This window comes from Nyctibius grandis, chromosome 27 (assembly GCF_013368605.1).
Source record: "Nyctibius grandis isolate bNycGra1 chromosome 27, bNycGra1.pri, whole genome shotgun sequence".
NCBI lineage: Eukaryota > Metazoa > Chordata > Aves > Nyctibiiformes > Nyctibiidae > Nyctibius > Nyctibius grandis.
In genome coordinates this window covers 4,342,640-4,369,593 of record NC_090684.1, presented here as the reverse complement: position 1 = coordinate 4,369,593, position 26,954 = coordinate 4,342,640, and the positions used below count along the sequence as shown (strand labels likewise).

Here is a 26,954-nt window from a genome sequence, read left to right as displayed (position 1 = left end):
CCCCCCACCGCTGCTGTTGGCCCCGTGGGATTTTTCAGGGCTTGGGTGATATCTAAGGGGCCTGCACGAAATTTCCTGGTACTGGAAACCCACATTATTTCTTTGGTAAATGGCAATTTACAGCTCTCGGAGGCCAGGTGGGAAATGTTTAAAACCAAAATACAACATTCACCTGGGGTGTTTTAGAGAGGGGAAAAATGAAACGTCATGAAAATAAATATATATATTTTTTTCTAAAGCGGGCTTTAATTTTAACTCCAGATTTAATTGCAAACGTACGTTATTTCTAATCTCGGGGTGGGTATTTTGAGGCAGCTCTTAACAAAAGTCTTTATCTCCTTCATACTGAATGGGAACATTTCTGCGTGCCCCAGCAGCCGGGGTGCCCCCCCAAACCCACACCTCTCCGGCCCCGGCTGGGGGGGGTTGTTATTTGCTTTCTAGGGCGATATTTCCCTTAACGAACCCCGCGGAGGTTGCATGGGTTGGGGTGTCCGTGGGGCATTGTGTGGGGTTGGGGTACCCGTGGGGTTTTGCATGAGGTTGGGGGTACCTATGGGGTGTTGCGTGGGGTTAGGGTACCCGTGGGGCATTGCAGGGGGTTGGGGCACCTCTGGGGCATTGCACAGGGCTGGTTGTTCCTCTGGGGTGCCCTTGAGGGGGGGTTGCATGAAGGACACCCCCCGTCCCCCTTCCCAGGGGCACTGCTCAGGCCCAGGGGAACCTTGGAGCACTGCGTGGGGCCGAGCACCCCCCGGGGCATCGCACGGGGCCAAACACCCCTCAGGGGCATTGTACGGGGCTGGGACCCCCCCGGGGCATTGGGGACCCCCCAGGGCATTACACGGGGCCAGGAACCCCCCCGGGGCATTGTACGGGACCAAACATCCCCCAGGGGCATTGCACCGGGCCGGGACCCCCCCGGGGGTATCGTACGGGGCCGGGGACCCCCCCGGGGCATTGCACAGGTCTGACGCCCCCTCGGAGCATTACACGGGGCCGGGACCCCCTCGCGACATCGCACGGAGCCAAACACCCCCCCGGGGCACTGCACAGGGCCGGGGACCCCCCGGGGGTATCGCACGGGCCGGGGACCCCCCGGCTCCTGCCCGGCTCCGCCGCCGCCGCCCCCGGCAAGTGCGAGGGGCGGGACGGGGCGGGGCGTCCCGCCAGGGGCGGGGCCAACGTTCTGATTTCCATACCGCCGCCAGCCGAGCCAATGAGAAGGCGCTGAGGGCTCCCGTCGCCGAGACGGGCAGGCGGATTGACCAATGGGAGCGCGGGCGGAGGGGCGGGGCGCCAGCGGCCGGGGAGAGAGGCGGCCGGGGCGGGCGCGGGGCGGCACTCGGAGCCGGGCGGCGGCGGGGGCAGGTGGGTCTGTGCGTGGGGCTGGGGGGGACTCGGGGGTGTCCTGCGTGGGGGTGCGTGGCTCTGCGGTACGTGTGCGTGGGGCTGGAGGCGGGGGGTGTCTGTGTGGGGCAGTGCGGGGTCGGGGAGAGGCGTGCGTGGGGCTGGCGGACGCCGCGTGGCTGTGTGTGAGGGGGTCGGGGGGTCCTGCGTGGGGCTGCGGAGCCGGAGGGGGAAGGGGATGGTGCCCCCAGCTGCTGCTGTGGGGTGAGGGTGGGATGGGGGTCCCCAGCCCATAGCCTTCCCCTCCACAGCGCAGGGGATGTCCGGGGGGGGATTATTACAGCGGTGCCCGAGAGTTGCTGGGATGCACTGGGATGCACTGGGATGCACTGGGACGGGGGTCAGTGTCCCGCCGGGTGCTCCAGGGAGGGGTTTTTCTTTTCCCCACTTCCCCTCACTAAACAACGCTCCTCGTACCGTTCCCTCTAATGCCACCCACCCCACCCACCCCATAGGGTGTCCGCATATAGTGGCATTGGCAGGAGGTATAAGCGATTGCACAAGGTAAATGGGAATATTTTTTTAAGCTTCTGCTGTTTTTCCTTCCTCTCTGGGCGCAAAACCTCTTTGGAAGCTTCTGTTTTTAAAATACACGTTCGGGTGAGCTCGCTCTGATTGGGAAAGAGTATTTTACGCGATGAGCTGTAAGAGCTCGTGGGTACGTCCGTCGTCGGTGTGTCCCCGGCGGGCGATGCCGCAGCCGTGTTTCTGTCCTCGCTGTGCCGTCGTGCCGAGCAAATGGGACCGTGCCGCTGCCGGTGGAAAAAACACTTGAAAAATGAAAAAAAAAAAACCACACCAGGAGTTGATACTTTTGGGTTTTAAAGGTAGAGTTTAAGTGATGTCTCTCCATAATCAGCTATTAAACTGTTGAGGTGGATTTGGGTCATCACTAGGGCATCAAATCCAGCCTGGAAACTAGGATTACAAGTTAAAACAAACAAAAGTGGAAGGCACAAATCACTCCTTCCTTTAAAACATGCAGGAGTCGCGTCCCTCCTGCCCCGCGAAGGGCTGGGGTGGAAGAAAATCATTCAATCCCTCCGGCAGAGCCTGTGTCTGGCTTTTATGGGATGTTTTCTTGGAGGTGCAGTGGGTTTGGATTGGGCAGCGCTGCTGCGACTTGGAGATGGTGAGGTTTTATTTCCAACGTGGTACCCTAGGGATGGGACAAAACTGCGGGGGGGGGGGACAGAAATGCCACCGAAGCAGAGGGAGCGATGGCTGCTGCTGCAAAGGGCTGAGCAGGGATAACTGTTCAGTGGTGCTGAGAGTTTTGTAGCCCAAAGGGGGGATGCTGGGGTCTCTCAGTGGGATGCTGCATCCTCGGTGGGGTGCTGGGGTCCCTTGGTGAGATGCTGGGTCCTCAGCCCCAAGGCTGTACTTGCCCAGCACACGCTTAAATTACGTTGAGGTCATTTCCCAGCACTGTTAGAGCATCTCCCTGCTGGGATGAGCCAGAAAATAAGGACAATTCCCCAGTAAAAACCAAATTACATCCTTCAAGAGCATCACTGCTGTGTAATTAGGTGGGTTTTAATTACCAGCTTGCAGAAGAGCAAAGTTTGCTGTAAGCGCTCAAGATGCTCAGCACCAAGACCCCCTGATCTGTCCAGCCGCAGCTTTCCAGGCTGGGTTGGGGGGGAAAGTATTTTATAAAGTATTTGGAGAATAATTTGTTCTGTTATTTATACTTTTATACTATTACTTTACATTTTATACTATTACTTTACATTTTATACTATTACTTTACATTTTATACTATTACTTTACATTTTATACTATTACTTTACATTTTATACTATTACTTTACATTTTATACTACTACTTTACATTTTATACTACTACTTTACATTGTATTTTATATTTACTCTCAGTTTTATATATTTATATAGCGTTGTTACAGCCCCTTGAGGGAGCTGCGGAGCTCGCACCGTTCTCATGCATATCCCGGGGAAATAATGAATTACTTAGCCAGGGTTGTTTTATTTTAATGCCCTGCGTTAGTGGGCGTAAAGAAACGGCCACGAGCGCTCTGATGTACGAGTTGCTCGTGTAACTTGTTTGTCACGGAGCCGCCGAGCTTTTTCCGTGATCGGTGATTGTGGTTGAAATAAAGATTTGTGATTTTGCAAGCGAGTGTGTTGGAAAAGGAGGAAAATAGTAGTAAAGGAACTGTCAGTGGTGGAGACGGGGATGATGAGGGAGGGCGGTTAAATTGTTTTCTCTGTGCAATGTCCCCCGTATGAATAAATAAATAACAAATAAATAAATAGTAGTATCTCTCTTTGAAAATTATCCTCATTAAAAATATTCCCCTTTCAAGTATTTGTTGATTTATGTTCAACTTAATCACATAATTTGATAAAACGAGCCCTCGGAGGCACCGTCTCGCCAATAGCATCATCCCTGGGCTGTGACCCCCGGCCCGGCGGGATGCGGGCTCCTTCCCAGGGATGCTGGCGGTGGTCCCGGTCCCCCCCCAGGGTCGGTTTGGCTGCTCGTGGCATTTCTTTTTTCCTCTCCAAGAAATCCCGATCTGGCGCGGGAACAGGCTGCTGTTTCACAACATGCCGGGAATCGCCGTCTGCCCGATATAATTTGGTGTTTGTAGACCGTCGGGGCACACGCGGCTTCAAGAAAAGGTCTTGGGTGCCGGGTTATTTGTGGGTGCGATGCCGGGTTGGGGATCCCCCCCCTGGAATTTGGCATCTCGAGATGCTACCGAGCTTTTGTGCGTGGGGAAAGAGTGATTAAGGGGGTTGCTGTGGTTTGGGGTCACTTGGCTTGTGGGAGAAACCCCTAAATCTGTTGCAAGCAATGAGGCGCTTTTAGAAATTAAAAAAAAAAATTAAATAAATCCAAGTTTAATTGTCAGATTTATTCTGGAGAAAAGGCTGAATGAGAACAGAATTGGCGAACAAGGCGTTTCTTGTTTATTCCCATTTTGTATTTATTTTTATTCCCCCCAAGCTGTCTCTTAAAATTCAATTTTCTCGGCGTTGGCTGCCAGGAGGATGCTCCGAGCCGCCCGCGGAGGGGTCCAGCTTTACCGGGCTGCGCTGTACGGCGACGGGGAGCTTCACATTTCATAGCCAGAGGTGGAATAGTTCTTTCCAGCGTCCCGAAAAGCCTGGCTGGGGCTGTTCTCTGGCTTGTTTTGACCAGGGGACAAGACACGATGAAAGGAGCCAGCAAAAAAAAACCCAGCTGGAGGGTGCCAAGGAGTGGGCAGTGGGATGTCAAGTACCTTCTCACTTTTTAACGATGGTTTATATAACCTGCTTGGCTTATATTATTGTATTTTTTTTTTGCTTCCATCCTTCGGTTACCTAATCCTTATTTATGAAACCATTAGGAAATTGCATTCCACGCTGTTACGTGAGCGTCTGTATATAATTGGCCTCGGAGCTCGTTAGGATGCTGCGCTTGGCCCCTCTGCCAGCATCTCCTGAGAAGCTCAGGCAGGTGTGGAGCAGCTATTTATACACATTATTATTATTATTATTATTTTTATTTATTTTTTTTAATATTTTTGCCACCATCCCAAGCTGCGTCAGCCCCTCCGGGAGCGGGCTGGTGCCTCTCCCTGCCGTCGGAGAGCAGCGGCTTCGCTGCTGGCTCCAGCATTCCTGTTTTTTCCAGTGTTTTTGGGATGTGCTGCTTGTGGCACAGAGGTTTGTCGTGATTTTTGCGGCGGGAGCAGCTGAAATCCTCACCGGGGCCGGGTGGGGTGGGAGCCGCAGAGCATCGGTGTGTAAAACCCTCGACTGCATCCCGTCCCTTGGCACCTTCTCCCCTTGGAACAGCAACAACCCATAAATGTTTATGGGCTTTTGCCTTCCCTGGTGTACGTTTGTCTTTTGGAATAAGAGAGGGAAAAAAAAATATATGGCTTGGTATTTTTTTTTTTTTACATTTCACATTAAAGTGTTGTGTGTGGGTACCCACGCGGGAGGGGATGGACCACGCGCTGCTGATGGGATGCTCTCAAGAGGGTCCCGTCCAAAGGAGCTTTATCCCTGCGATTTCTTTGTTTCAAGCACCCTATAAAACCCACTGAGCAAGCATTTCCTCACTGGTGCCTCGCTAAATAACCATTTTTAATGGGTTTATATTGTAAACTGGGGGGGAATAAAAAATACCCTGGTGTGGGTGCGCTCGCCTGGCTCCCGGGGGGTGCAGACAGGCTGAACCCATCGTGCTTTCTGTTGAAATATTTATTCTGGCAGGGAGCAGCGAGCCGTCCTGCTCACTTGTTCCTCTCGCTGCAGCTGAAACTTGAGGACAGCCTCTTATTCAACATATTTAAAAAAAAAAAAGAAGAAAAAAAAATTAGTTACGACTTGGATCTTAACGAAAACCACTTCAGAAGCTTAAAAATATTAGCTAGGCAAAATGATTGAGCAAGCGTGACGGGAACGTGTACTGTTGTATTTAAGTTTTTCTCCCTTTGTTATTCTCTTAATTGCTTAAAAACCTCCTTTTGCTACTGTTAGCACTGATACCCTTTGGTCCTGGGGAGGTGGATGGGGATAAAGGTGATTGCATCCTTCGCTGGGGTGTCGTGTGCTGGGAGGGGATGCAAGGCCACGGGGGTGGACGGTGCTGGGATGCTCAGGGGATACTCAGGGGGATGCTGGGGGGATGAGAGGCCATGGGGGCAGATGGCCCTGGGATGCAGGGGATGCTCAGGGGGATGCGAGGCCACGTGGCAAATGGTGCTGGGATGCTCAGGGGATGCTCAGGGGATGTAGGGGATTCTGGGGGGATGCGAGGCTATGGGGCAGATGGCCCCGGGATGCTCAGGGGGATGCTGGGGGGATGCTCAGGGGGTACCAGGGTCTCTGTGGGCAGGAGGAGTTAACCCTGGAGCAGTCACCGGCTGTGGATAAAGGAGACCAGGGAGTTCGCTTCGGTCCCCAGTGAGTCCCGGGTCACCCTGGGTGCTGGAGGTTCGTTAGGGTGCTGGGTGATTAAAGCAGCTCTGTTTGCGTTGTGGGTTTTTTTTGTTGTTGGAAGAAAAGTTGCCGTGAGTGGCCCACCGGGACTTAGCACACAAGGAAGTAAATCAATCCCTGTGAGGTCTTATTCAGCTTGTGCTAACTTAAATTTATAACTTCCCTGTTTATTTTGAAGAGGGGGGGAATCAAAAGGTCAGGATTTAAAAAAAAAAAAAGAGGTTAATTTTTAATTCAAGCTGTGATGTATGAGTGTGAGAAACGGCGCTTGATGTCTGGGTGCATCCTTGTGTGTTGAGATGGAGCTGAGGGTTACGTGGAGCTGCTTTGTTGGCCTTGAGAAGGTCGTATATTCTTAGAAATCCCAATTTTTTAATTTATTACCCACTCAAACGCTGTCTCCCTGGGTCTCTGCCCCACAGGCTGGTTGCAGGCGTCTTAAAACTCCCTCGTCTGGGGGAAGTGGCTGCTCTGGTGTTCCCCTCTCCTGCGGCACAGGGACACCTCGCTCAGTAAGTTGGTGTTTTATTAGAAAAAATAGTTTTTGTGGTCAAGGGGGAAGTGATGCCATGGTAGGACGGTGGAGAGAGCCCAGCTGCTGCGCTAATTGGGTTGGTCTTCGTTAGCTGTCAGTGGGTGTGCTGGGATGGAGGATGGAGGCGCATCCCTGGGCTGCTGCCTGGCTCGAGGGGCCGGGATTTGGGGTGGTGCTGGTGAGGATTTGGGGTGATGCTCACCAGGATTTAAGGTGATGCTGGCTGGGATTTGGGGCCCCACATTTTCCCCTCCCCGTGCATTTAGATTTGTTGTTTTTTAGCTTGACCTTTGCATCTTAAAGAAACTCCCTCCCGTGTTGCAATCCGAAGCTTTTAGGGCTGTTGTGGTGCTGTGGAAGTGAAAGCGCTTTGTGCTAAGTGGGTCTTAAAAAACAAACCCCAGAGCAGTCAGCTCTTATTTTTCCATCCTGTTAATTTTCATCCTGACTTTCAGCAACGGTCAATAAAAATGTTGGACAGACTATAGCCTTTTTTTTTTTTTTTTTAAGCTGATGTGAAGATGCTAAATGCTGTTTTATGGAAACAGCGAGTCAAAGCGTCTGCCCGTGGCTGCGGGGAGCAGAGGAGCTGCCACGGGAGGTTTTGTCTATGGTCTCATCACCCCTCTCTGACCATGGGCTGTGGCTTAAAACCGCCGTCCCAGTTCTCCCTTCCTCGTAAATCTTGTTTTAGAATAAAGCACATGTGGGGTTTTATTTTATTCTTTTATTTTTAATGGTTTTTTCTTCTTCTTTCTAGCTATTTGTGTGAAATCCCCACCGGGTCTCTGGGTGGGCACCTTCCAGGATTCCCCCTGGACCTTCAAACCTTCTCCAGCGATCGCATGGTGGCAAGGTGAGACCCCTCAAAACCCTCCCCCAAGCTTTTCTCTCCCCCCCCCGCTCCCTTTTCCCCTCCTCTGAGCCTCCAGGAGGGATCTGCAACGTGAACTTTCCATTTGGAGCTGGCAAATTCCTGGTATGCCGATTTCTAGGAAATGTGGCTGGGGATCGTGTGCTTGGTGAAACCCTAGTATGTGTGATACCTGCCTGTCCTCAGCCTGGGGTCGGACATCTGCATCCCATTCCCCGCTCTGAATTTTCTCTTTATTTTCTCCAAGCTTGAAGATAGCAGAGAGGGGATTGTAAAAATAAATTGTAAAAATAAATGCCTTGTTTTTATGGTGTGGATTTTCAGGATGGCCTGAAAACCACACAACACTCGGAGGGTGATGAAGGGGGGGAAGACACCAGCCACTGCCCAGCTTAAAAAGGAAATTAAAAAAGCCTTTTGTCGTACCTGCTTTTAAAAAAATAGATCAAAAAATTGAATGTATTTTTCTGAAGCAGCAGCTGAATTAATGTCTCGTCGTACGGGAGGGCTGAAATCGGGGACAAAGCCATGGCAGTGCTGGGCTGTGTCGGGGTGTGCAGGAGGGTGCTCTGCCAGGGCAGCTTAATTGCTCGTGGGCATTGATTGCAGCTTAATTGCTCGTGGGCATTGATTGTAGCTTAATTGCTCGTGGGCATCCATCATGGCTTAATTGCACATGGGCATCGTTTGCTTATGGGCATCAGTCACAGTGATGATGTTTTCCAGCTGGAGGAGGGAAAAATAATATTTGCAGCTGTGTGGGATGGTGTTTTGGGGGGAAAACAGCAGGTTTGGGAGAAGAGAAGGTGCAGCCGTTGTTGCTTTTGAGCAATTCAAGGAGTTGGTGTGTGTTTAGCAGGGCTGAGGACAGGCATGTGCCAGGGACGTGCCGGTCCGAGCGAAGCACACGTCGTGCACGTGGAGGGGTCTTGTGAACTCACGAGCCTCCTCGTTTGCTCAGCGAGAAGCTCTTTAATGTATTTCGTATTAATTAACACTGGAATAGTTGCACTTGAAGGAAAGATTGTGTCCAGATGACAAAAACCTCTGGATTTTAAAGCTTGTTTATTATATCTCTTAAATTACAGATTAAACAGCTACGCTGAGTTTTTACATCATCCAACAGAGCAGGGACTGATTAAAAGCAAAGAAGTGAAAACCCCAAACCCTTCCCTTTAGCAGCCAGGAATAACTTTGCCCTTTCGCAGCGCGGAGGTGGCAGCTCTGGGTCCCTGGGGCTGCCAGGCAGCCCCGTGCCCAGCCACGAGCGCCCGGGCGGTGGCTGGAGGCACGGACCAGAGCCCAGCGTTGGGCTCGGAGCTGGAGGAAAGGGGTGTTTGGGGGCTTCATGGGCTCCTGCAAGGGACTTTGCTTCAGGATGTGAAGAATCAAGCTGTGCAAAACCACCCCCCAACCCCGTGCAAAACCGCCCCAACCCCATGCAAAACCACCCCAAACCATGTGAACCCGCCCCGTCATCCACGTGCGCCTTTCCTGGGGCGTCCTCTGGGTTTCTTTAATCACCTTCCCTTCGCTTTTATTCTCTGTGTGTGGAAATCCCTTCCCTCGTGGTGGATTTTCATGGATGTCCTTATGTGTTGCTGAATTCCTGCACCTCTCAGTGGCCGAGGACCCCCAGCCCGGGGGGGTTTAACCCTTCCCCACCCTCTCCCCTCCCTCCATCCATCCGTATTTACGTCCCAGCAGCGTGGGTGTCTGGAGGAGGGAGGATGGTTTAGCCTGACTCCCAGTGTGGGTGGGAGAGCAGGATCTGCTTGGGGTGTCAGAAACACCCAGAGGCTTTTGCACGGGGTAATTAATTAATCCAGAGCACACAACGAGAAGATTCAGGCTCTGTCACCCCCAGCAAGCTCTCCCAGCCCCCCAGCTCCCTGGTGTTTAAATCTCAGGGAGTAGCAGGTATTTTTTTCCCCCTACAACTGTTTGTTTCAAATGAATTGGGATTTTGGAGCCCAGCCAGCCTCCTCCTGCCACTCCGAACCGGAGATAAGCGGGAGCGTCGCGGTCTTTTCTCTAACCTAGTTGGAGCCGTTTTCGCTGGCCGGAGGAGCCTCGAGCTCTTTCATAACGTGGGACCACATCTTAATAGCCCGTCTTGTGGCTTCCATCCCTCCCACCGCTTCTGACGCAGAGCGTCTCCCCTCCCGCTCGCCTTGGCCGGCTTCCCTGGATGACTCCACTAATTGCTTACGTAGAAAAATAATGAGAAGGATGCGTAGAATGTATTTTTAGATGTCTCTTGGTGGGATGTAGCAACTGGCGAGCTGGAGCCAGCACCTCCCCATCCGTCTTCTGTGTCCTGGTGGTGGCTGCTCGGTGGATCTCGGGATGTCCTGCCCCAGGAGGTGACACTTGTTTTGCAAGCTGCTCCCCCTTTTTGAGCTCCTCTTGGTCCTTAATAAATGGGTCATGGATGCTGCGTCCCTGGATCTGAAGCCCTGAGCTGGTGATGGAGGTGTGCCCGTGCCGTGATGGGCACCACCACCTCCTTGCTCATCTCCAAGAGGATGGCCACAGTGGTGGCAGGGCAGCATGGACCGTGGTGGCTTGGAGACCATCTCAGCGCCCGAGTCATAGAATCCTAGAACAGTTTGGGTTGGAAGGGACCTTTAAAGGTCATCTAGTCCAACCCCCCTGCAGAGAGCAGGGACAGCTTCAACTAGATCAGGTTGCTCAGAGCCCTGTCCAACCTGACCTTGAATCGAGGCATCTACTACCTCTCTGGACAGCCTGTGCCAGTGTCTCACCTCCTTCAGCGTAAAAAATTTCTTCCGAAGTAGCCGCTGGCACGTTTCCCAATGTATAAATACCCACGAGATGACGAGTCTCACCACCAAAGTTGCTTTTTTTAGTGTTTTTTTTTTCAGGTGTTCCCATCTGAAACCTCAGCAGAGCAGGGGAAAGCGAGCAGACACCAAAATCTCATTAAATATTACCCCAAAGACTGTGATAATTGAGCATTGCAGCAAGTAGTTTCCTTATTTTTCTATTTGCTTCTTCCATTGCAGGGCTCTTTGTGTCTCGGTGGCTTCCTGTGCCGGGGAGGGGGGCCAGGCTCCAGCTCTTCCCTTCCCACCCGGGTGCGAGGAGCGCAATTCTTCTTGCAACACGCCTTTATCTGCCCTTGGAGCTGAAAACATCCTTTCTTTACTCTTTTTGAATCCCTGGAATGAGTGATTTCTCCTGCTGGTTAACATCAGCTTCCACACCAAAGACTGTGGGAAAGTTTTGCAATTAGAGGGACTTTACTAGATCTGGTTTATGTCTTAAAAAAAAAAAAACAAACCAAAACCCATCGCTTTCTAATTCTCCATCACATGTTTCCTTGATTATGTGTCGCGCAGCGGCGCGGCTACCAAAATAGCCGTACAGTCTGAAGGAAATCATCAGGAAATAAGTTTTTTAAACCGTAGGCAATTCTTTTTTCACCAGGCACCGGTGGAAAAAGTCAGCGTTCGACGAAAAAACGCGGCTTTTCCGGTCCCGTGGTGATGTTGGGAGCGTGGTGCTCTGGCAGTTTGCCTAAAAACCCCCAATTTCTTAAGAGTCTTGCTGTGAATTTTCTCTTTATCCACCCAAATAGTTGGGATTCTTCTGGTGTTGGGTTTGCTGTAGGTTTTGGTGAAGATGCCTGCTGTGCGTTCAGGTCTTTCCATGCAGGGTGATGCTTTCCCTGGAGCCTGCTGTCTGCTCTTTGGGGTGTTTTTAGTGGGCAAGAGAAAGCGAGGTTTGCGTGGGGTTGAGGTGCTGCTTTCTGAATAATAGAGACTCTGACAAGTAGATAATTCCTTGTGGAATATAATCATGAAATATATAAAATAACTCCGAAGGCAAACGCTAGCCTGGTGCGCGTGTTTCTAGCACCCGTACCCAAGGGGTGCCCACCTCTACGTGAGCCAGAAGGGATGGGTGAAGCTTGGTGGCCATCAGCCCTTTGCTTCTTGCCCGTGAGCTCTTTCATCTCACAGAATCAATCAGGTTGGAAGAGACCTCTGGGATCATCGAGTCCAACCATTGCCCTGACACCACCATGTCAACTAGACCAGGGCACTAAGTGCCATGTCCAGTCTTGTCTTAAACCCCTCCAGAGATGGTGACTCCACCACCTCCCTGGGCAGCCCCTTCCAATGGCTAATGACCCTTGCTGAGAACAAATGCTTCCTAATGTCCAACCTGAACCTCCCCTGGCGAAGCTTGAGGCTGTGTCCTCTTCTCCTATCGCTGGTTGCCTGGGAGAAGAGGCCAATCCCACTCCACTACAACCTCCCTTCAGGTAGTTGTAGACTGCACTAAGGTCACCTCTGAGCCTCCTCTTCTCCAGGTTAAACACCCCCAGCTCCCTCAGCCGTTCCCTGTAGGTCAGACCCTCCAGACCCTTCCCCAGCTTGGTTGCCCTCCTCTGGGCTCGCTCCAACAGCTCAACATCTTTCTTGAAGTGCGGGGCCCACTCTCCTGGCTTCGCCGCTGCCCTCGATGGCTGCTGGTGTGGGTGCCTCAGTGCTACTCCTGCGTTGGAGTGGGTGCTTGGTAGAGCATCGCTGCAGAAGGTCCCAGTGGTTTGGTTGCAGCACCCTGAGATGGGCTTCCACGTTTGGCCTCGTGTCAGGAATCAGTTGGCTGGCACCGGCATTACCTGCTGCTGATTTTTTGGAGGCCAAACTCTTGCTGGGGAAGAGGTGGCAATGCCGGGGATGTAGTGTTGACCTGGGGAGGCTGAAGGTGAAGGCTGGGGCCCTCTGTGAGCATTCCCGTGGCTGTGGCCAGGTGAAGCTGTGGGGCTGTCCCCTGTCCCCGGGATGGCTGGTGTCGAACATCGGGCTTTTGGAGGCTGGGTGGCCCCTGGGAAGGGTTTTCCGCTTGAGATGTGCTCAAAGCTTCCTGCCCGAAGCAGAGCGAGCTGCTGATTTTCTTTAACCCTTTCCTCCCGCACCACCTCCCGTGGCCCTGCCGGGGTGCGTGCCGTGTCTCCCCAGATCCAGGGCTTATGCGAGGAGACCATGACCACCGACGAGGCCACCAAGAGCGAAGGCGAGGTGCAGGCGGCGGCTCTGGCCGAGCGCGGGGAGGACATCACGCCGGCTCGAGACCGAGGGGTGCTGAAGGTGAGGGGGGGCTGCCGGGAGGGTCCTGCCTTCCGGGGTGCGTGGTCACGTCAGTGGGCTGCATCCCCCAGCCCTTGTCGTACTTCTCCAGGGCTGTAGGACTGATGTTTAATTAATTTGAAAGGTGAAGGAGATGAGCATCCCTTGGCCTAACGAAGGGTGGGGAGCGGTGGTTAAGCCTGGTGGGTTCAGGCCCCTCGATGAGTTTCGCTGCTGTTGGGTTCTTGATCAGATTATTCGCTGTAAATCCACAAAGTGTTTTTGTGTGTCACTCACAGACGTTAGAGCACGGTACCGAGGTCAGCCAGGCCGCTCCACAGCCCCTTGGCCATATCCAGGGCTCTTTCTGGATAGTTCTGCTCCCCAGCACTTGCTCTTCCCCAGTTAAATAAGACCTTTTCTCTAAGAATAGCATCCTCCCTTGCTCCAGCCTCAGCTCGAGAACTGCCTGTTCCAGGCTGAGACATTAAAAAAAAAAAAAAAACCCCAAAAAAAAGAAGTGTTGACAAGAAGCGAGTAGTGAAACGACACACCCCTGCGAGGAGTAAAATGTATTATATTTATATGGTTTTGATACATATGCATATGTGTGTATATATATTTATATATTTTTATATATATGCACACATGTATGTGTATTTTTATATATTTTTTATACATATGCACACGTGTATATATATTTGTTTTATATATATGCACACGTGTATATTTATATATTTTTTATATACACACATGTGTATATATATTTCTATATTTTTTATATATATGCACACGTGTATATATATATGCTTTTTATACATATGCACACATGTATATATCTTTATATATTATACATGTGCACACGTGTATATATTTATATATTTTTATACATATGCACACATGTGTATATATATTTGTATATTTTTATATACATGCACATGTATATTTATATATTATTTATATACATGCACACATGTATATATATTTCTATATTTATTATATATATGCACACGTGTGTATATATTTATGTTTTTTTACATATACACACATGTGTATATATTTTTTTTTTGTACATATACACATGTGTGTATATATTTATTTTTATACATATGCACATGTGTGTATATATTTATTTTTATATATATGCACACATGTGTATATATATTTATTTTTATATATATGCACACATGTGTATATATATTTATTTTTATATATATGCACACGTGTATGTATATATTTATATATATACATGCATGTATGTGTTTTTATATATATGCATGTGTGGGTATATATAAAAATGCCTGTGTGTGTCTGTCTCTCTCTATATCTCGCGCGCTCTCTCTCTCTCTCTCCACCTGCACCCTTCGCTGTCCCATCACCTCCCTTCTCACGGGTGGGTTTTTCTCTCTCTCAGCTCATCAAACGCCCCGGGAGCGCAGACGAGTCCCCCATGATCGGGGACAAGGTTTACGTGCACTACAAAGGCAAACTGGCCAGTGGGAAAAAATTCGACTCCAGCCGCGATCGGAACGAGCCCTTTGTCTTCAGCCTGGGCAAGGGTGAGCTGGGGGGGCCGTGGGGGGTGGTCCTGGGTGGGGTGGGATGGTCCTTGGGTGGTGGGATGGTCCTGGGGAGGGTGGGGGGATGCTGGAGGGTGGGATGGTCCTTGTGGGGTGGGGTGGTCCTGGGCAGGGTGGGGTGGTCCTGGGTGGGGTGGGCTGATCCTAGGGGGTGGTGGGACACTATCACAGGACACACAGACGGTGTCAGCTCTGCCTTAAGTGACTCCTGAGGGTGGTTTATTTTTTTGGGGGGTGCCATCCTCACAGCACCCAGGTTGGGGTTTTTTTTTCTGGGCTACCGGTTGCTCCCTCCTTGCCTGACATCTGCCTCTCTCCTAGGTCAGGTCATCAAGGCGTGGGACATCGGGGTGGCCACCATGAAGAAGGGAGAGATCTGCTACTTGCTCTGCAAGCCCGAGTACGCGTACGGCTCTGCTGGCAGTGCCCCCAAAATCCCCTCCAACGCCACCCTCTTCTTCGAGGCAAGTGATGCCGGCGCGGGGCTGAGCTCGCTCCCTTTCTGCCTTGCCAGCCAGCTCAGAAAAAAACAAACCCTAAAAACCAACAAAGAAACAAACCCAGCTTGGATTCCTGAAACGTGTTCCTCTGCTCCAGGAACCGCTGCCAGGGTTTTCTCAGAAATGTGTGTCTGAGCTGGGAGGATGGGACTGAAACTGCGGCTGGGGACAGCCCTGGTGCCGGGGAAGGGGGGGAACGGGCAGATTCCCGGCTTAAAAATGCCCACGGGAAGGAGAAAGCGGCTGGGAAATGCCTCCGGGTGCTAAGAAGTGCCGTGGGGCGGGAGGGCTGGCGAGGGTTTGGCACGAGTGTGCTTCTGGGCAGGGCTTGGGTATGTCCTAAAGTTAATTTAGTAAAAAAAAAGTTACTTAGTCCTTCCAAGTCCGGCGGGGACTAAGCCGTGGGTCAGAGCTGGTCCCGTCAGAGAATGGAGGGGAAGCTCCTGCCCACGCTGGTCCCGGGCGGCTCTCACAGCATCTCCGTGTTGTACCCTCAGAGGCTTTAATAAACTTATTTTTACTGTTGCTTTGTGTTACGCTTCAGGTACTGGATGTGTCCCAGTTTCTAATAAACTGGGTGTATTATGCTGTGGCTTGGAGCTGGCTTTTGTGGGCAACTTCTGCTCGTCAGCTGGATGGAGAATCAGCCGGCTTGGCTCTGCAGCCGAGGATGAGCTGCTGCTTTGGGGCTTTGCTGTTGTTTTTCTCCTCTCCTTCCCCCTTCCCTGAGCTCTGCCCACCTTTTTTTATGATTTTTATTATTTTGTTTTTTAAGGTTGAGCTGCTTGACTTCAAAGGCGAGGACTTGTTTGAGGATGGAGGGATAATCCGGAGGATCAAGAGGAAGGGAGAAGGTTACTCCAACCCTAACGAAGGTGCTACGGTGGAAAGTGAGTGTCGGTCCCTCTGTGGGACCCTTTGCTTCTCCCTAGCCAGGAGCTGGTGGCACTGTGTGGGCTGTAGGTGGCTGTGTGTCACGGGGGGGTGCAGGTCCACGGGATGTCCTCCCTCCGTGGCAGCCCTTGCTGAGCGTGTTGGGTACCGCTGCAGGTGCTCGGCAGCTCCTTTGACCTCCGTGTTGGTCGTTTTGGTGGGTTTCATGGCATCTGCTGCAGAGTGGAGCTGTTTCTTCTCCTTCCCTGTGGCCAGAGGGCTGCTGATGTCAGGGGGGAAGGAGATGAATGCAGAGGGTTTGCTGAGGCTGGGGTGGTCTCAGCCGACGCTGGAGGATGAAGAGGTCGGGTCCTGTCGGGCTGTCCCCGTTCTGGTCACCTTTCTGGAGCAGACATTTCTCAGGGCTGGACAAGGGAAGCCAGGCTCATTTTTTTTGTCCTTCCCAAGAGCCACTTGGCCACAGACACACAGCTTGATCCATACCGGAGGCATTTACTTTCTTTTCTCCCTCCCAGAGCTCCCATATGCAAAGATTAACTCCCTTTAGCAAAGGAGAAATTGGATATGAGCTGGGAGAGCTCAAAGCTCAATGCCTTGAATGGGTGGTTCTTCTAACGAGGGTTTTTTTGAAGGAAAAATGTGTCTTTGACTCAGACTCGACTGTCTGCCTCTCCCGCGGCGAGCGTCGTAGCTGGGGACCAGCTGTGAGCCGAGCTTCGAGCTGGCTGCGCTACCCCAAAGGTTAAACTAAAAGACTAAATGTAATGGAAATCGTCACAGCTCCAGCGTTCCTCTGGAGTTTGGCTGGGTCTGAGGGTGTTACGGGCAGCGCCGTGCCCAGGGTGGGGGCCGGGGAAGGCCCTGGGCCCTGGATGGTTGTTCCCTTCGCAGCTCGAGGTTTTCCTGGTGCTTTAATGGCTCAGGAGGGGCTGAGGCAGGGAGGGGGGAGGCAGCAGCCAGGGATCATCTCTCGAGTGACATAAGGAGCTGAATAACGAGGCTCGTGGTGTGCTTGGTGCCCAAAGCTGAGTGATGCTTTAGCTAATTGTGAACAAAAGCGTCTGTCGGAGCAAATGCTGCCGGGAACACATGCGTGGGCAGCGATGGGGGTGGGTGCACACGCGTGGGCAGCGATGGGGGTGGGTGCCCACCGAGGCGACCCTGCAGGACCTGGCCGAGATGGGGGACGTGGGGCTGATCCTGCTGCCAGCCCCCCCCCTGCCCTGCCAGCCCCCCCCCTGCCCTGCCAGCCTCCCCGGCTGCACCCACCACTCCTGTGGCATTTAATTCGTTTGGACCTGTACATCCTTATACATCCCTGTGCATCCCCCCTGTGCATCCCCCCTATACGTCCCTGTGCATCCCCCCTATACGTCCCTGTGCATCCCTATACATCCCTATACATCCAGGGGCTGGAGACCCTTAGATACATCCCTGTGAGAGAAGACAAGGAACAGCAGCACCAGGCAACCCAGCAGCCTCGCAGGGAGCATTTTGGGTGCAAATAGGCCTTTTTTTTTTTTTTAACAAATGCAGTGCTGTTCATGATGGGCACCGCGCTGGGCACGGAGCAGCCCTGGGGACCAGACAGCATGGCAAGGCTGTGACCCAGGGGAGCAGCGATGGTGCATTTGGGAGGAATTAGGCTGGAAAACCCCACGCTTACAGGATTGAGCATCTCCAGGCTGAAGTTTTGAAACCGTTTTTATAGGTTTTAAATTTTACAGACCCTAATTCCCAGTTCCGGTCCCTAAAACCCCGTGGCTGCACTCGAAATCTGGCCTTCCAGCTTTTATTACAACCTTTCCCCCCGCTCCCTTCCACCAACCCCTCCTCCTTCTCCGTTTTTAATCTGAGTACAAATTGCTGTCAGCACATCAAGTCCGTGTGCCAGCCGCGCTCGGTACACTCTGTTCTCAGCTCTTCAAAAACAAAATCGCTGCAGGCACCGAGAGAACAATAAGTCAGGGCTGCAACCGGAGCGATGTTCCTTCGGCGGCGTGTGTTTTTTTCCCCCCCCACCCCCCTGTAATCCAAGAGTGACTGCAGCCAGCTGACCTGCTCCTGGAAACCCGAGCAGAGATTTTTTTTTTTTCCCCTTCCCCTTTGCCTGGTGTGTTTTATGTCCGATTAAAATAGAGTGAAATTATCCTCGAAGGATCGCAGCATCGGATCTGCTGCATCCCGCTGGGGACGGGGGACCTGGGAGAGCTGTCGGGCTGGTTTTTGGGGTTGGGGATGATGGAGCTGGACTCGCAGCGAGGTGATGGCTGGGAGTTGCTGGGTCACCTGTATTTTAGGCTGAATTTTGTGCTTAAGAAAATAGCCAGCTTGGGTTCGGGTAGTGCAGAAGCAGAGGGCAGTCCCCCAGGAGCTGGAGTTGCCTTTTGTCCTCGTCCCGAGCTGGGTGGGCACCCGCCAGCCCGAGCCTCGTGCTCGCTGCACGCCCGCCGTGGATGCAGGATGCGTCCCGGGATGCTGGCGAGCACCTGAGCATCCTCCGCTCTGCTGCGCTCGGGTCCCAGCGTGGCCTCAGTGGCAGGAGGGGGGTGACGAGGCAGAGCTGGGTGTCGCGTCCCCACGGTGGGGACAGCACCGAGGGCTGGGGTACGGCGGCGTGTGACGGGGCTGGACCCGGCTCTGCCTGCGCCCGGTGACTCCCCATAGGTCCCAGGGCAGGGGGATGCAAAGTCCTTAAGCCACTTATGCGCTACTGTGAATTTTTCCTCTTAAAAGCTTTTTTTTTTTGTTTATTTTGGCTTTTTTTTAACGCTACGTAGGAGTTCCTTATGGAATTGCTTTTACTTTCTGCTTGCCCGTGTGCATATGCCTCGTACCCTGCAAGCAGAGCGCAAAGAGCATAAATCCGTCCCCAAAGCGCAACGTCTTCGGGATCAAATAAATAAAGATAATAATTCTTGCTGCGGAAACCCAGCCAGCAGTACCAGGTGGCGAATGTGCCAGGTACCCGGTGTCCGCTCTGGCTGCACTCCTGCCAGCGCCTGGGGCTGGAACAGCGCGGTTATTGGTAGAAGATTAAAAAAAAAAAACAACAAAAATAAATAATGTTTATCTTGTACTCAGAGTTCTTAGAGGCAGGAGGACACAGCCTTGCTCCCGAGGCAGCAGGCAGGGCGGTATAGCAGCGTATGGAAGGTTTGTAATCGCCGTGATGATAAACTCTGTGTGGCGGCGTGCCAGGAGCAATATCCAGTTCCAGTAAGACTTGACTCGAAGGGAACATATTAGTCACGATGTTTATCTGTTGTCTGGTCCTTGCTTAGACCAGATACGCCCGCCTTGCTTTTCAGCAATGTTTCCAAGCCCTCCCCATCCCTCTCTGCTCACCGGGGGCTCCTTGGCTGCCCCCAGCCCTGTATCTTCCCCCCTTCCAGGGCTTTGCTGGATTTTTTGTGTTTTATAAGATCCTTTTTGAGATGTTTTCTTTGGAGCCCACCTTGCCTCGGTTCTGGCAGCTCCGGCTGCAACTCTTCCCCACGTCCCCCCTCTCGCCTCCCCACAGTTCACCTGGAGGGATTCTGCGGTGGCGCCAGGTTCGACTGCAAAGACGTGAAGTTCGTTGTGGGCGAAGGGGAGGACCATGACATCCCCATCGGCATCGACAAGGCCCTGGAGAAGATGCAGAGGGGAGAGCACTGCGTCCTCTACCTCAGCCCACGGTAAGGAGCATCCCCGTGGGGATGCCATTAAGTTTCTATCTAGACTCTTCGATGGGTTGGAACTGGCTGGATGGCCGAGCCCAGAGAGTGGTGGTGAATGGGGCAAAGTCCAACCGGTGGCCGGTCACTCGCGGTGTTCCCCAGGGCTCAGTTCTGGGGCTGGTGCTGTTCAATAGCTTTATAGATGATCTAGACGTAGGGATTGAGTGCACCCTCAGCAAATTTGCAGATGACACCAAGCTGGGTGGGAGTGTCGATCTGCTGGAGGGTAGGAAGGCCCTACAGAGGGATCTGGACAGGTTGGATCGATGGGCCGAGACCAACGGCGGGAGGTTCAGCAAGAACAAGTGCCAGGTCTTACACTTGGGCCACAACAACCCTGTGCAGTGCTACAGGCTGGGGGAAGAGTGGTTAGAAAGAGCCCTGGGGGTTCTGATCGACAGCCGGCTGAACATGAGCCAGCAGTGTGCCCAGGTGGCCAAGAAGGCCAATGGCATCCTGGCCTCTATCAGGAATAGTGTAGCCAGCCGGTCTGGGGAAGTGATCGTCCTTCTGTACTCGGCACTGGTGAGGCCACACCTTGAATCCTGTGTCCAGTTCTGGGCCCCGCACTTCAAGAAAGATGTTGAGGTGTTGGAGCAAGTCCAGAGGAGGGCGACCAAGCTGGGGAAGGGTCTGGAGGGTCTGACCTCCGAGGAACGGCTGAGGGAGCTGGGGGTGTTTAGCCTGGAGAAGAGGAGGCTCAGAGGTGACCTTAGTGCAGTCTACAACTACCTGAAGGGAGGTTGTAGCGGGGTGGGAGTCGGCCTCTTCTCCCAGGCAACCAGCGATAGGACAAGAGGACACAGCCTCAAGCTTCACCAGGGGAGGGTCAGGTTGGACATTAGGAAGCATTTCTTCTCAGCAAGGGTCATTAGCCATTGGAAGGGGCTGCCCAGGGAGGTGGTGGAGTCACCATCTCTGGAGGGGTTTAAGAAAAGCCTGGACATGGCACTTAGTGCCCTGGTCTCGTTGACATGGTGAGTTGATATCTCTGCTCACGGAGAATAGTATCATCCTGGCCCCAAAATGTCAGACAGCTTCGGGCACGGAGCTGGGTGTGACACCAGAATTGGTAACGTGGGTTTGTGTTTATGGCCAAACGTGGCCGAAATGAGGATTTTTTTTCCCCCCCGCCTCCCGACAGCTCCTTTTGGCCCTTGCAGGTACGGCTTCGGCGAGGCGGGGAAGCCCAAGTACGGCATCCCGGCGAACGCGGAGCTGGTGTATGAGGTCACACTGAAGAGCTTTGAAAAGGTGAGGGTGGGGCCGCGCCGATCCCCCCACGGGTTACGGGAATCTGGGCCCTCCGCAGCGGCCACCCTCGGTCCCTGGCGCCTGCTGACGCGGGTGCGTCACCGAGGATCGCGGTGTTCTTGGGTTGTTCTTCTGTGGTGGTTTGTTTTATTTTGCTGGCTGGTGTCCAAGGCTGGTTCACTTAGTTCCTAGCCTTGTTCCTTTTGTACCTTCTTTTATTTTTTTCCCTTTTATTTTTTTCCCTTTTATTTTTTTCCCTTTTTTTTCCCTTTTATTTTTTTCCCTTTTATTTTTTTCCCTTTTATTTTTTTCCCTTTTATTTTTTTCCCTTTTATTTTTTCGCTTTTTATTTTTCGCTTTTTATTTTTCGCTTTTTATTTTTCCCTTTTTTATTTTTCCCTTTTTTATTTTTCCCTTTTTTATTTTTCCCTTTTTTATTTTTCCCTTTTTTATTTTTCCCTTTTTTATTTTTCCCTTTTTTATTTTTCCCTTTTTTATTTTTCCCTTTTTTATTTTTCCCTTTTTTATTTTTCCCTTTTTTATTTTTCCCTTTTTTATTTTTCCCTTTTTTATTTTTCCCTTTTTTATTTTTCCCTTTTTTATTTTTCCCTTTTTTATTTTTCCCTTTTTTATTTTTCCCTTTTTTATTTTTCCCTTTTTTATTTTTCCCTTTTTTATTTTTCCCTTTTTTATTTTTCCCTTTTTTATTTTTCCCTTTTTTATTTTTCCCTTTTATTTTTTCCTTTTCCCTTTTATTTTTTCCTTTTCCGCCTTTTAACGAGCCGTCCCAGAGAGCAGTGTGGTCCTGCTGTGATTCCTCTGAGCGTTTATTTGCAGGCCAAGGAGTCGTGGGAGATGGACACCAAGGAGAAGCTGGAGCAGGCTGCCGTCGTCAAGGAGAAGGGCACCATGTACTTCAAGGTTTGTCAGCTTGGGGGTGGCGGAGCGAGGGAGCTGGAAATAAATCCGGGGTGACCGTGGGATACGCGACTTGGCCGTTGTCCGTGTCAGAGGAGCCATCACACAGAATCCCAGAATCAACCAGGTTGGAAGAGCCCTCTGGGATCACCGAGTCCAACCATTGCCCTGACACCACCATGGCAACTAGACCAGGGCACTAAGTGCCATGTCCAGGCTTTTCTTAAACACCTCCAGAGATGGTGACTCCACCACCTCCCTGGGCAGCCCCTTCCAATGGCTAATGACCCTTTCTAAGAAGAAATGCTTCCTAATGTCCAACCTGAACCTCCCCTGGCCAAGCTTGAGGCTGTGTCCTCTTGTCCTATCGCTGGTTGCCTGGGAGAAGAGGCCGACTCCCACTGCGCTACAACCTCCCTTCAGGCAGTTGTAGACTGCACTAAGGTCACCTCTGAACCTCCTCTTCTCCAGGCTAAACACCCCCAGCTCCCTCAGCTGTTCCTCGTAGGTCAGACCCTCCAGACGCTTCACAGGGCCCTCCCGAACAGCGTTGGGGAAGGTGAATCCTGCCCTTCCTCTGCCTTTTTCTCACTCCCTGAGGTTCCTCCTCCATCCCCAGTGTTGCCTTGTCCCCGTGTGCTCCCTGCAGAGTGGGGCGGCAGGTCGGGCTCTTCCTAGGGGCAGATGTGGCCGAGGGGCTTTGAGTCCCCCTTTCTGGGCTGGGGCATCCCGATGCTCCTCTGCTCTGCACGGAGGAGGAACACGAGCTCTGATGTGGCTTTTCACAGGGGCTGCCACATCCTTCTCCGCGTGTTTATTTATCTGACACGCCGCGTTAAACCCGTCACCCGTTTGCAGGGTGTTTCGTGAGCGGGCCGAGCGCTGGCGCGGGTCCCTCTAGCCTCTTCTTTCCTCCATCCCAGGAAGGCAAATACCTGCAGGCGGTGATTCAGTACGGGAAGATCGTGTCCTGGCTGGAAATGGAGTACGGCTTGTCTGAGAAAGAGGCGAAAGCCTCCGACTCCTTCCTCCTGGCTGCCTTCCTCAACCTGGCCATGTGCTACCTGAAGCTGCGAGAGTACGCCAAGGCCGTGGAGTGCTGTGATAAGGTAGAGATACACGAGCCCAGGGGTTGGAGCATCCTCTCTTCTGGCATGTTTTCACTGGGAATTTGGGGGGTTTTGAGTTTTCTTTTCATATAAGAAGCGATTTCCAAGCGGCGGTGGGATGGTGGCATCCCTTCTGCACCTCGGGATCTCCGCGGATGCTGCGCGCTCGGAGACTGCAGGAGCAAAAAGTACTTTTTGGAGTTTAAAATCCACCCGGGCGTGCGCTTACAGCAGCTTTTCTTCCAAAGCCAGATCCACGGGGATGAAGGCTGTGTGGACCGACAGCCTTAGGGCGCTGTTTGGGTCTGCCTAGGCTGGATGTGGCACCATTGGGTGCTGGTCTGGGTACCACAGAGGCAACCTCTGCCAGAGCTGATCTCCGAGTCCGTTGAGGGCTGGGACGGGGCTTGGCCAGTCCCTAAAAGAGCTGTGAGCTTTTCTTTGTCAGGAAACTGTTAATTCTTTTATAAAAGGCTTAGATTGAAGCATCTTGCATGTGGGAAAAGCTCGTTGCCTTAATCAAAAAGGTAAATCATCTCTGAGATGCACGTGTGGCTTTTACTGATGGAAAATAATGTCATTGCTAAAGCAGGGAGACAAACCCACGTTTAATCCATCACCTCCCTCGCCTCCGAGCTCCCCGTGCTCCTCTGGGCTCAGGTTTAGCTGATCTCTTGCCTGTGGGTTTGTCTCCCACTGACTCGGCCGCTCTCAGGGGGATTTTAAGCAAGGAGAATTAATTAAACTATTAATGACCTGCCAACCGCTGATGGAGACGAGTCAGTTTTTGTCGAGCGAGATGCTCTGGAGACTTGAAGCCACCTTGTCCTAATTTTGGCAGATTTAATGAGGCTTCGACCTTAAGAGGGGGTCTTTGGGGGATCCCCAAGTTGCTAATGGGGACCTGTGTGTTTCCAGGCGCTGGGACTGGACCAGGACAACGAGAAGGGTTTGTACCGGAGGGGCGAAGCCAGGTTATTGATGAATGAATTCGAGCTGGCAAAATGTGACTTTCAAAAAGTGCTGGAAGTGAATCCGCAGAACAAAGCAGCGAAATCCCAGATCTCCGTCTGCCAGAAGAAAACGAAGGAGCACAACGAGCGGGACCGGAGGATTTACGCCAACATGTTCACAAAGTTTGCGGAGAGGGACGCAAAGGTGCGTGTCGCCCGTTTTTGGCCATCTAAATGGGTGCGCTGAGGGATGCTGGGCAGGTTTGTGATGAGAAGAGATGGGTTAAACCCAAGTAAATTATAGATCAGGTTGAGGATGGAGGGATAGAGCCTGCTGCGATGGGGGGAAGGGGTTTATTTGGTCTCTCTTGGGCAGGGGCTGCTGTCAGATGCTCAGGCGTGGAGCTCCCGAGGGCTGATAGTGGGGTTGGCATTTGTGCTTAGTTTTGCTGTTCCCAGCTAGTGACTTGATGACCTCCCGGTCGCCGGTAAAATGAAATGTCATCCTGTCTCTGGCAAGGCCAGGGGTATTTTGAGACATGATAGTATGGATTTCCTGAACCTGGGAAGGCGATAGCCTGCTTGTGCGGAGAGATCGCTGTCTCGTAACGGGCTCTCGTCCAAAATTCCCCCGAACAAAACCCGGTGTGCTGTAACGAGAGAGGACACAGCTCTGCAAGCCGTGTCATTTGTAGGATAATCTCTTCTGAAGCAGTGCCTGGAGGTTGAGGGTTGGGGAATAAGTGGCCAGTGCAGGGAGCGGGGCTGCCCCGGCTGGGTGCTGGCACCGTGGTGTGGTGTGTAATGGGGATCGAGGGCACCCTCAGTAAGTTCGCAGATGACGCCAAGTTGTGTGGGAGTGTTGATCTGCTGGAGGGCAGGAGACTCTGCAGAGGGATCTGGACAGGCTGGATCGATGGGCCGAGGCCACTGTGTGAGGGTCAACAAGGCCAAGTGTCGGGTCCTGCACTTGGGGCCACAATAACCCCACGCACCGCTACAGGCTGGGGGAAGAGGGGCTGGAAAGTGCCTGGTGGGAAAGGACCTGGGGGTGTTGGTCGATGGCAGCTGAATATGAGCCAGCAGCGTGCCCAGGTGGCCAAGAAGGCCACCAGCATCCTGGCTTTTATCAGCACTAGTGTGGCCAGCAGGACCAGGGCAGGGATCGTCCCCCTGTGCTCGGCACTGGGGAGGCTGCATCTCGAGTCCTGGGGTCAGTTTTGGGCCCCTCACTCCAAGAAAGACCTTGAGGTGCTGGAGCGAGTCCAGAGAAGGGCAACGAAGGTGGTGAAGGGTCTGGAGCACAAGGAGAAGGGTCTGGAGAACTTGTGAGGAGCAGCTGAGGGACCTCGAGGTGTTCAGTCTGGAGAAAAGGAGGCTGAGGGGAGACCTTCTCGCTCTCTACAACTGCCTGAAAGGAGGGTGTAGCGGGGTGGGGGTCGGTCTCTTCTCCCAGGTAACAAGCGACAGGATGAGAGGAAACAGCCTCAAGTTGCACCAGGGGAGGTTTAGGTTGGAGATCAGGGACAACTTCTTCCCCAAAAGAGTTGTCAAGTGTTGGAACAGGCTGCCCAGGGCAGTGGTGGAGTCCCCATCCCTGGGGGGATTTAAAAGCCGTGTAGATGTGGTGCTGAGGGACATGGGTTAGTGGTGGCCTTGGCAGTGCTGGGTTAAGGGATGGACTCGATGATCTTAAAGGTCCTTTCCAACCAAAACGATTCTGTGTTTAACCTCCCCCAGCCGCTGAGCCCAGCAAAGTGGAGCCTCCGGTGTGAGCCGTGGTGGTCGATGGGCAGGGGGGAGCCGGGGGGGCTTTTTGCCTGCCCTGCCAGGCTTGGCTGCCTGTACCCATCCCCGGCACCGCTGCCCCCTGCTTCCTCCTCACCCCTTGCCCACTCCATGCGCTTTATTTTCTGTTTTTTGCAGGAAGCAGCTAGCAAAACCGCGGTCGAAAAAGCAGCAGAGAAAGCAGCTTGTGAAAAGAGACTGAAAACTCCCGGTGCTGAAGAGGAAGAGGCCGAAGGACACGTATGATGGAGGAGGAGGGGAAGGGAGAGCCTCCTGCCCTCAGCCCCTGCAGAAGAAGGTTGCTGCCAGACCTCGGGCCTCGCCAGCGTTTTCTTGTAAAGCTTGTTACAGTTTGTGTGATCGTGGAAGCAAAAAGCACCTCGCAAAGAAAAACGAACCCCGTCCCGGTGCGCTCAGGGGGACGCCGTGGGACCACCGCCCGTGGAACAGCTAGCTTTGAACCGGAGAGAAAGAGGGGAAAAAAAACAAAACAATAAATAAAAATTGAAACTCTTGGCTCTTGGGAAGTTTCCGAGCTCGTCCCGGCTCCCTCGGCTTCGTGTCAGCGCAGCGTCCCGGGTCCTCCGCGATGAGCTGGGATGTGGGAGATGCTCCTTGTACGCCGCGGTGCTGCCTCGGGTTGTACCCAGCACCGGGTGCTGCGGTGGCTCTGCCAGCCCCCCTCCATGGGGAATAATGTCACCGTGGGCTGCTGGGGCTCGGGGCTGGCTCCTGGGTGCCCTGGTCACCCATGGGTGCTCGCTGGGTTGAGGGGAGGAAATTGGTTTTCTCTCCTGGTGGCTTCTCGCGCATGGCCGAAGGGGTTGCGATGCAGGGCCAGGCGTGAGGGTGAGGACCCCCATCACCCGCGCTGCAGCCCCTCAGTGCAGGGATGGTTTTTTGGAGGAGGGGGGGTGGGTTTTAGCTTTTGAAGAAGCTGGTTTGTGTTTCCTCAGAGGGCAAAAGCCTCCTGTCCAGCTCCGCTGGTCGCAGATGCTCAAGCCGCAGCCTGTACCCCATCCCTCGGCTGCCGTCTTTAAATGGGGGTTTTATGGCTTATTTGGGGTCCATATGGGGGGTAAAAAAAGAGCAGGTTGATATTTAGTGGTTCAGAAAGGGTCTGAGCTGGTACCGGGGGTTTACAGCTCATCAGTGAGGAGTTTTCCCGTGGCGAGGGGAGATCCCGGCGTGTGTGGGACACATCGTCCCTTTAGGATGGAGGGGGGGAAGAACAGCTTTCTGGTTGGTTTTTTTTTCCTGTCTGTTCTTTGTAACACCCCTTTTGGAGCTTGAAAATAAATGACTGAAAGAGAAAAAAAAAACAAAACACAAAGTGCTTTTTCTCTGGATCCTG

At 52.6% G+C, this 26,954-nt stretch overlaps 1 protein-coding gene across 2 annotated transcripts; it reads left to right on the top strand.

Annotated features, from left to right (window-relative positions):
* The first annotated feature begins 1,310 nt into the window (after positions 1 to 1,310).
* On the top strand, positions 1,311 to 26,110 carry FKBP5 (FKBP prolyl isomerase 5). Of its 2 annotated transcripts, XM_068419278.1 has the most exons (13): positions 1,351 to 1,371; positions 6,794 to 6,883; positions 7,667 to 7,762; positions 12,775 to 12,903; positions 14,297 to 14,441; positions 14,784 to 14,926; positions 15,738 to 15,852; positions 19,380 to 19,536; positions 20,742 to 20,832; positions 21,670 to 21,753; positions 22,674 to 22,859; positions 23,778 to 24,017; positions 25,739 to 26,110. In XM_068419278.1, exons 4-13 carry the CDS (start codon positions 12,799 to 12,801, stop codon positions 25,844 to 25,846), a joined length of 1,374 nt encoding a protein of 457 aa, XP_068275379.1. In that variant the 5' UTR covers positions 1,351 to 1,371; positions 6,794 to 6,883; positions 7,667 to 7,762; positions 12,775 to 12,798; the 3' UTR covers positions 25,847 to 26,110. The 2 variants fall into 2 exon arrangements, with proteins under 2 accessions (XP_068275380.1, XP_068275379.1); XM_068419279.1 differs by lacking the exon at positions 6,794 to 6,883 and having other exon boundaries at positions 1,311 to 1,371.
* The last annotated feature ends 844 nt before the right edge of the window (positions 26,111 to 26,954 follow it).

What these genes read in the sequence shown, in the direction of transcription:
- FKBP5 (XM_068419279.1), top strand. Translation starts at nt 12,799, where the DNA reads ATGACCACCGACGAGGCCACCAAGAGCGAAGGCGAGGTGCAGGCGGCG. An exon ending in TGTCTTCAGCCTGGGCAAGG is followed by an intron (nt 14,442 to 14,783) that starts GTGAGCTGGGGG and finishes CCTCTCTCCTAG; the next exon opens with GTCAGGTCATCAAGGCGTGG. An exon ending in CACTGAAGAGCTTTGAAAAG is followed by an intron (nt 20,833 to 21,669) that starts GTGAGGGTGGGG and finishes GTTTATTTGCAG; the next exon opens with GCCAAGGAGTCGTGGGAGAT.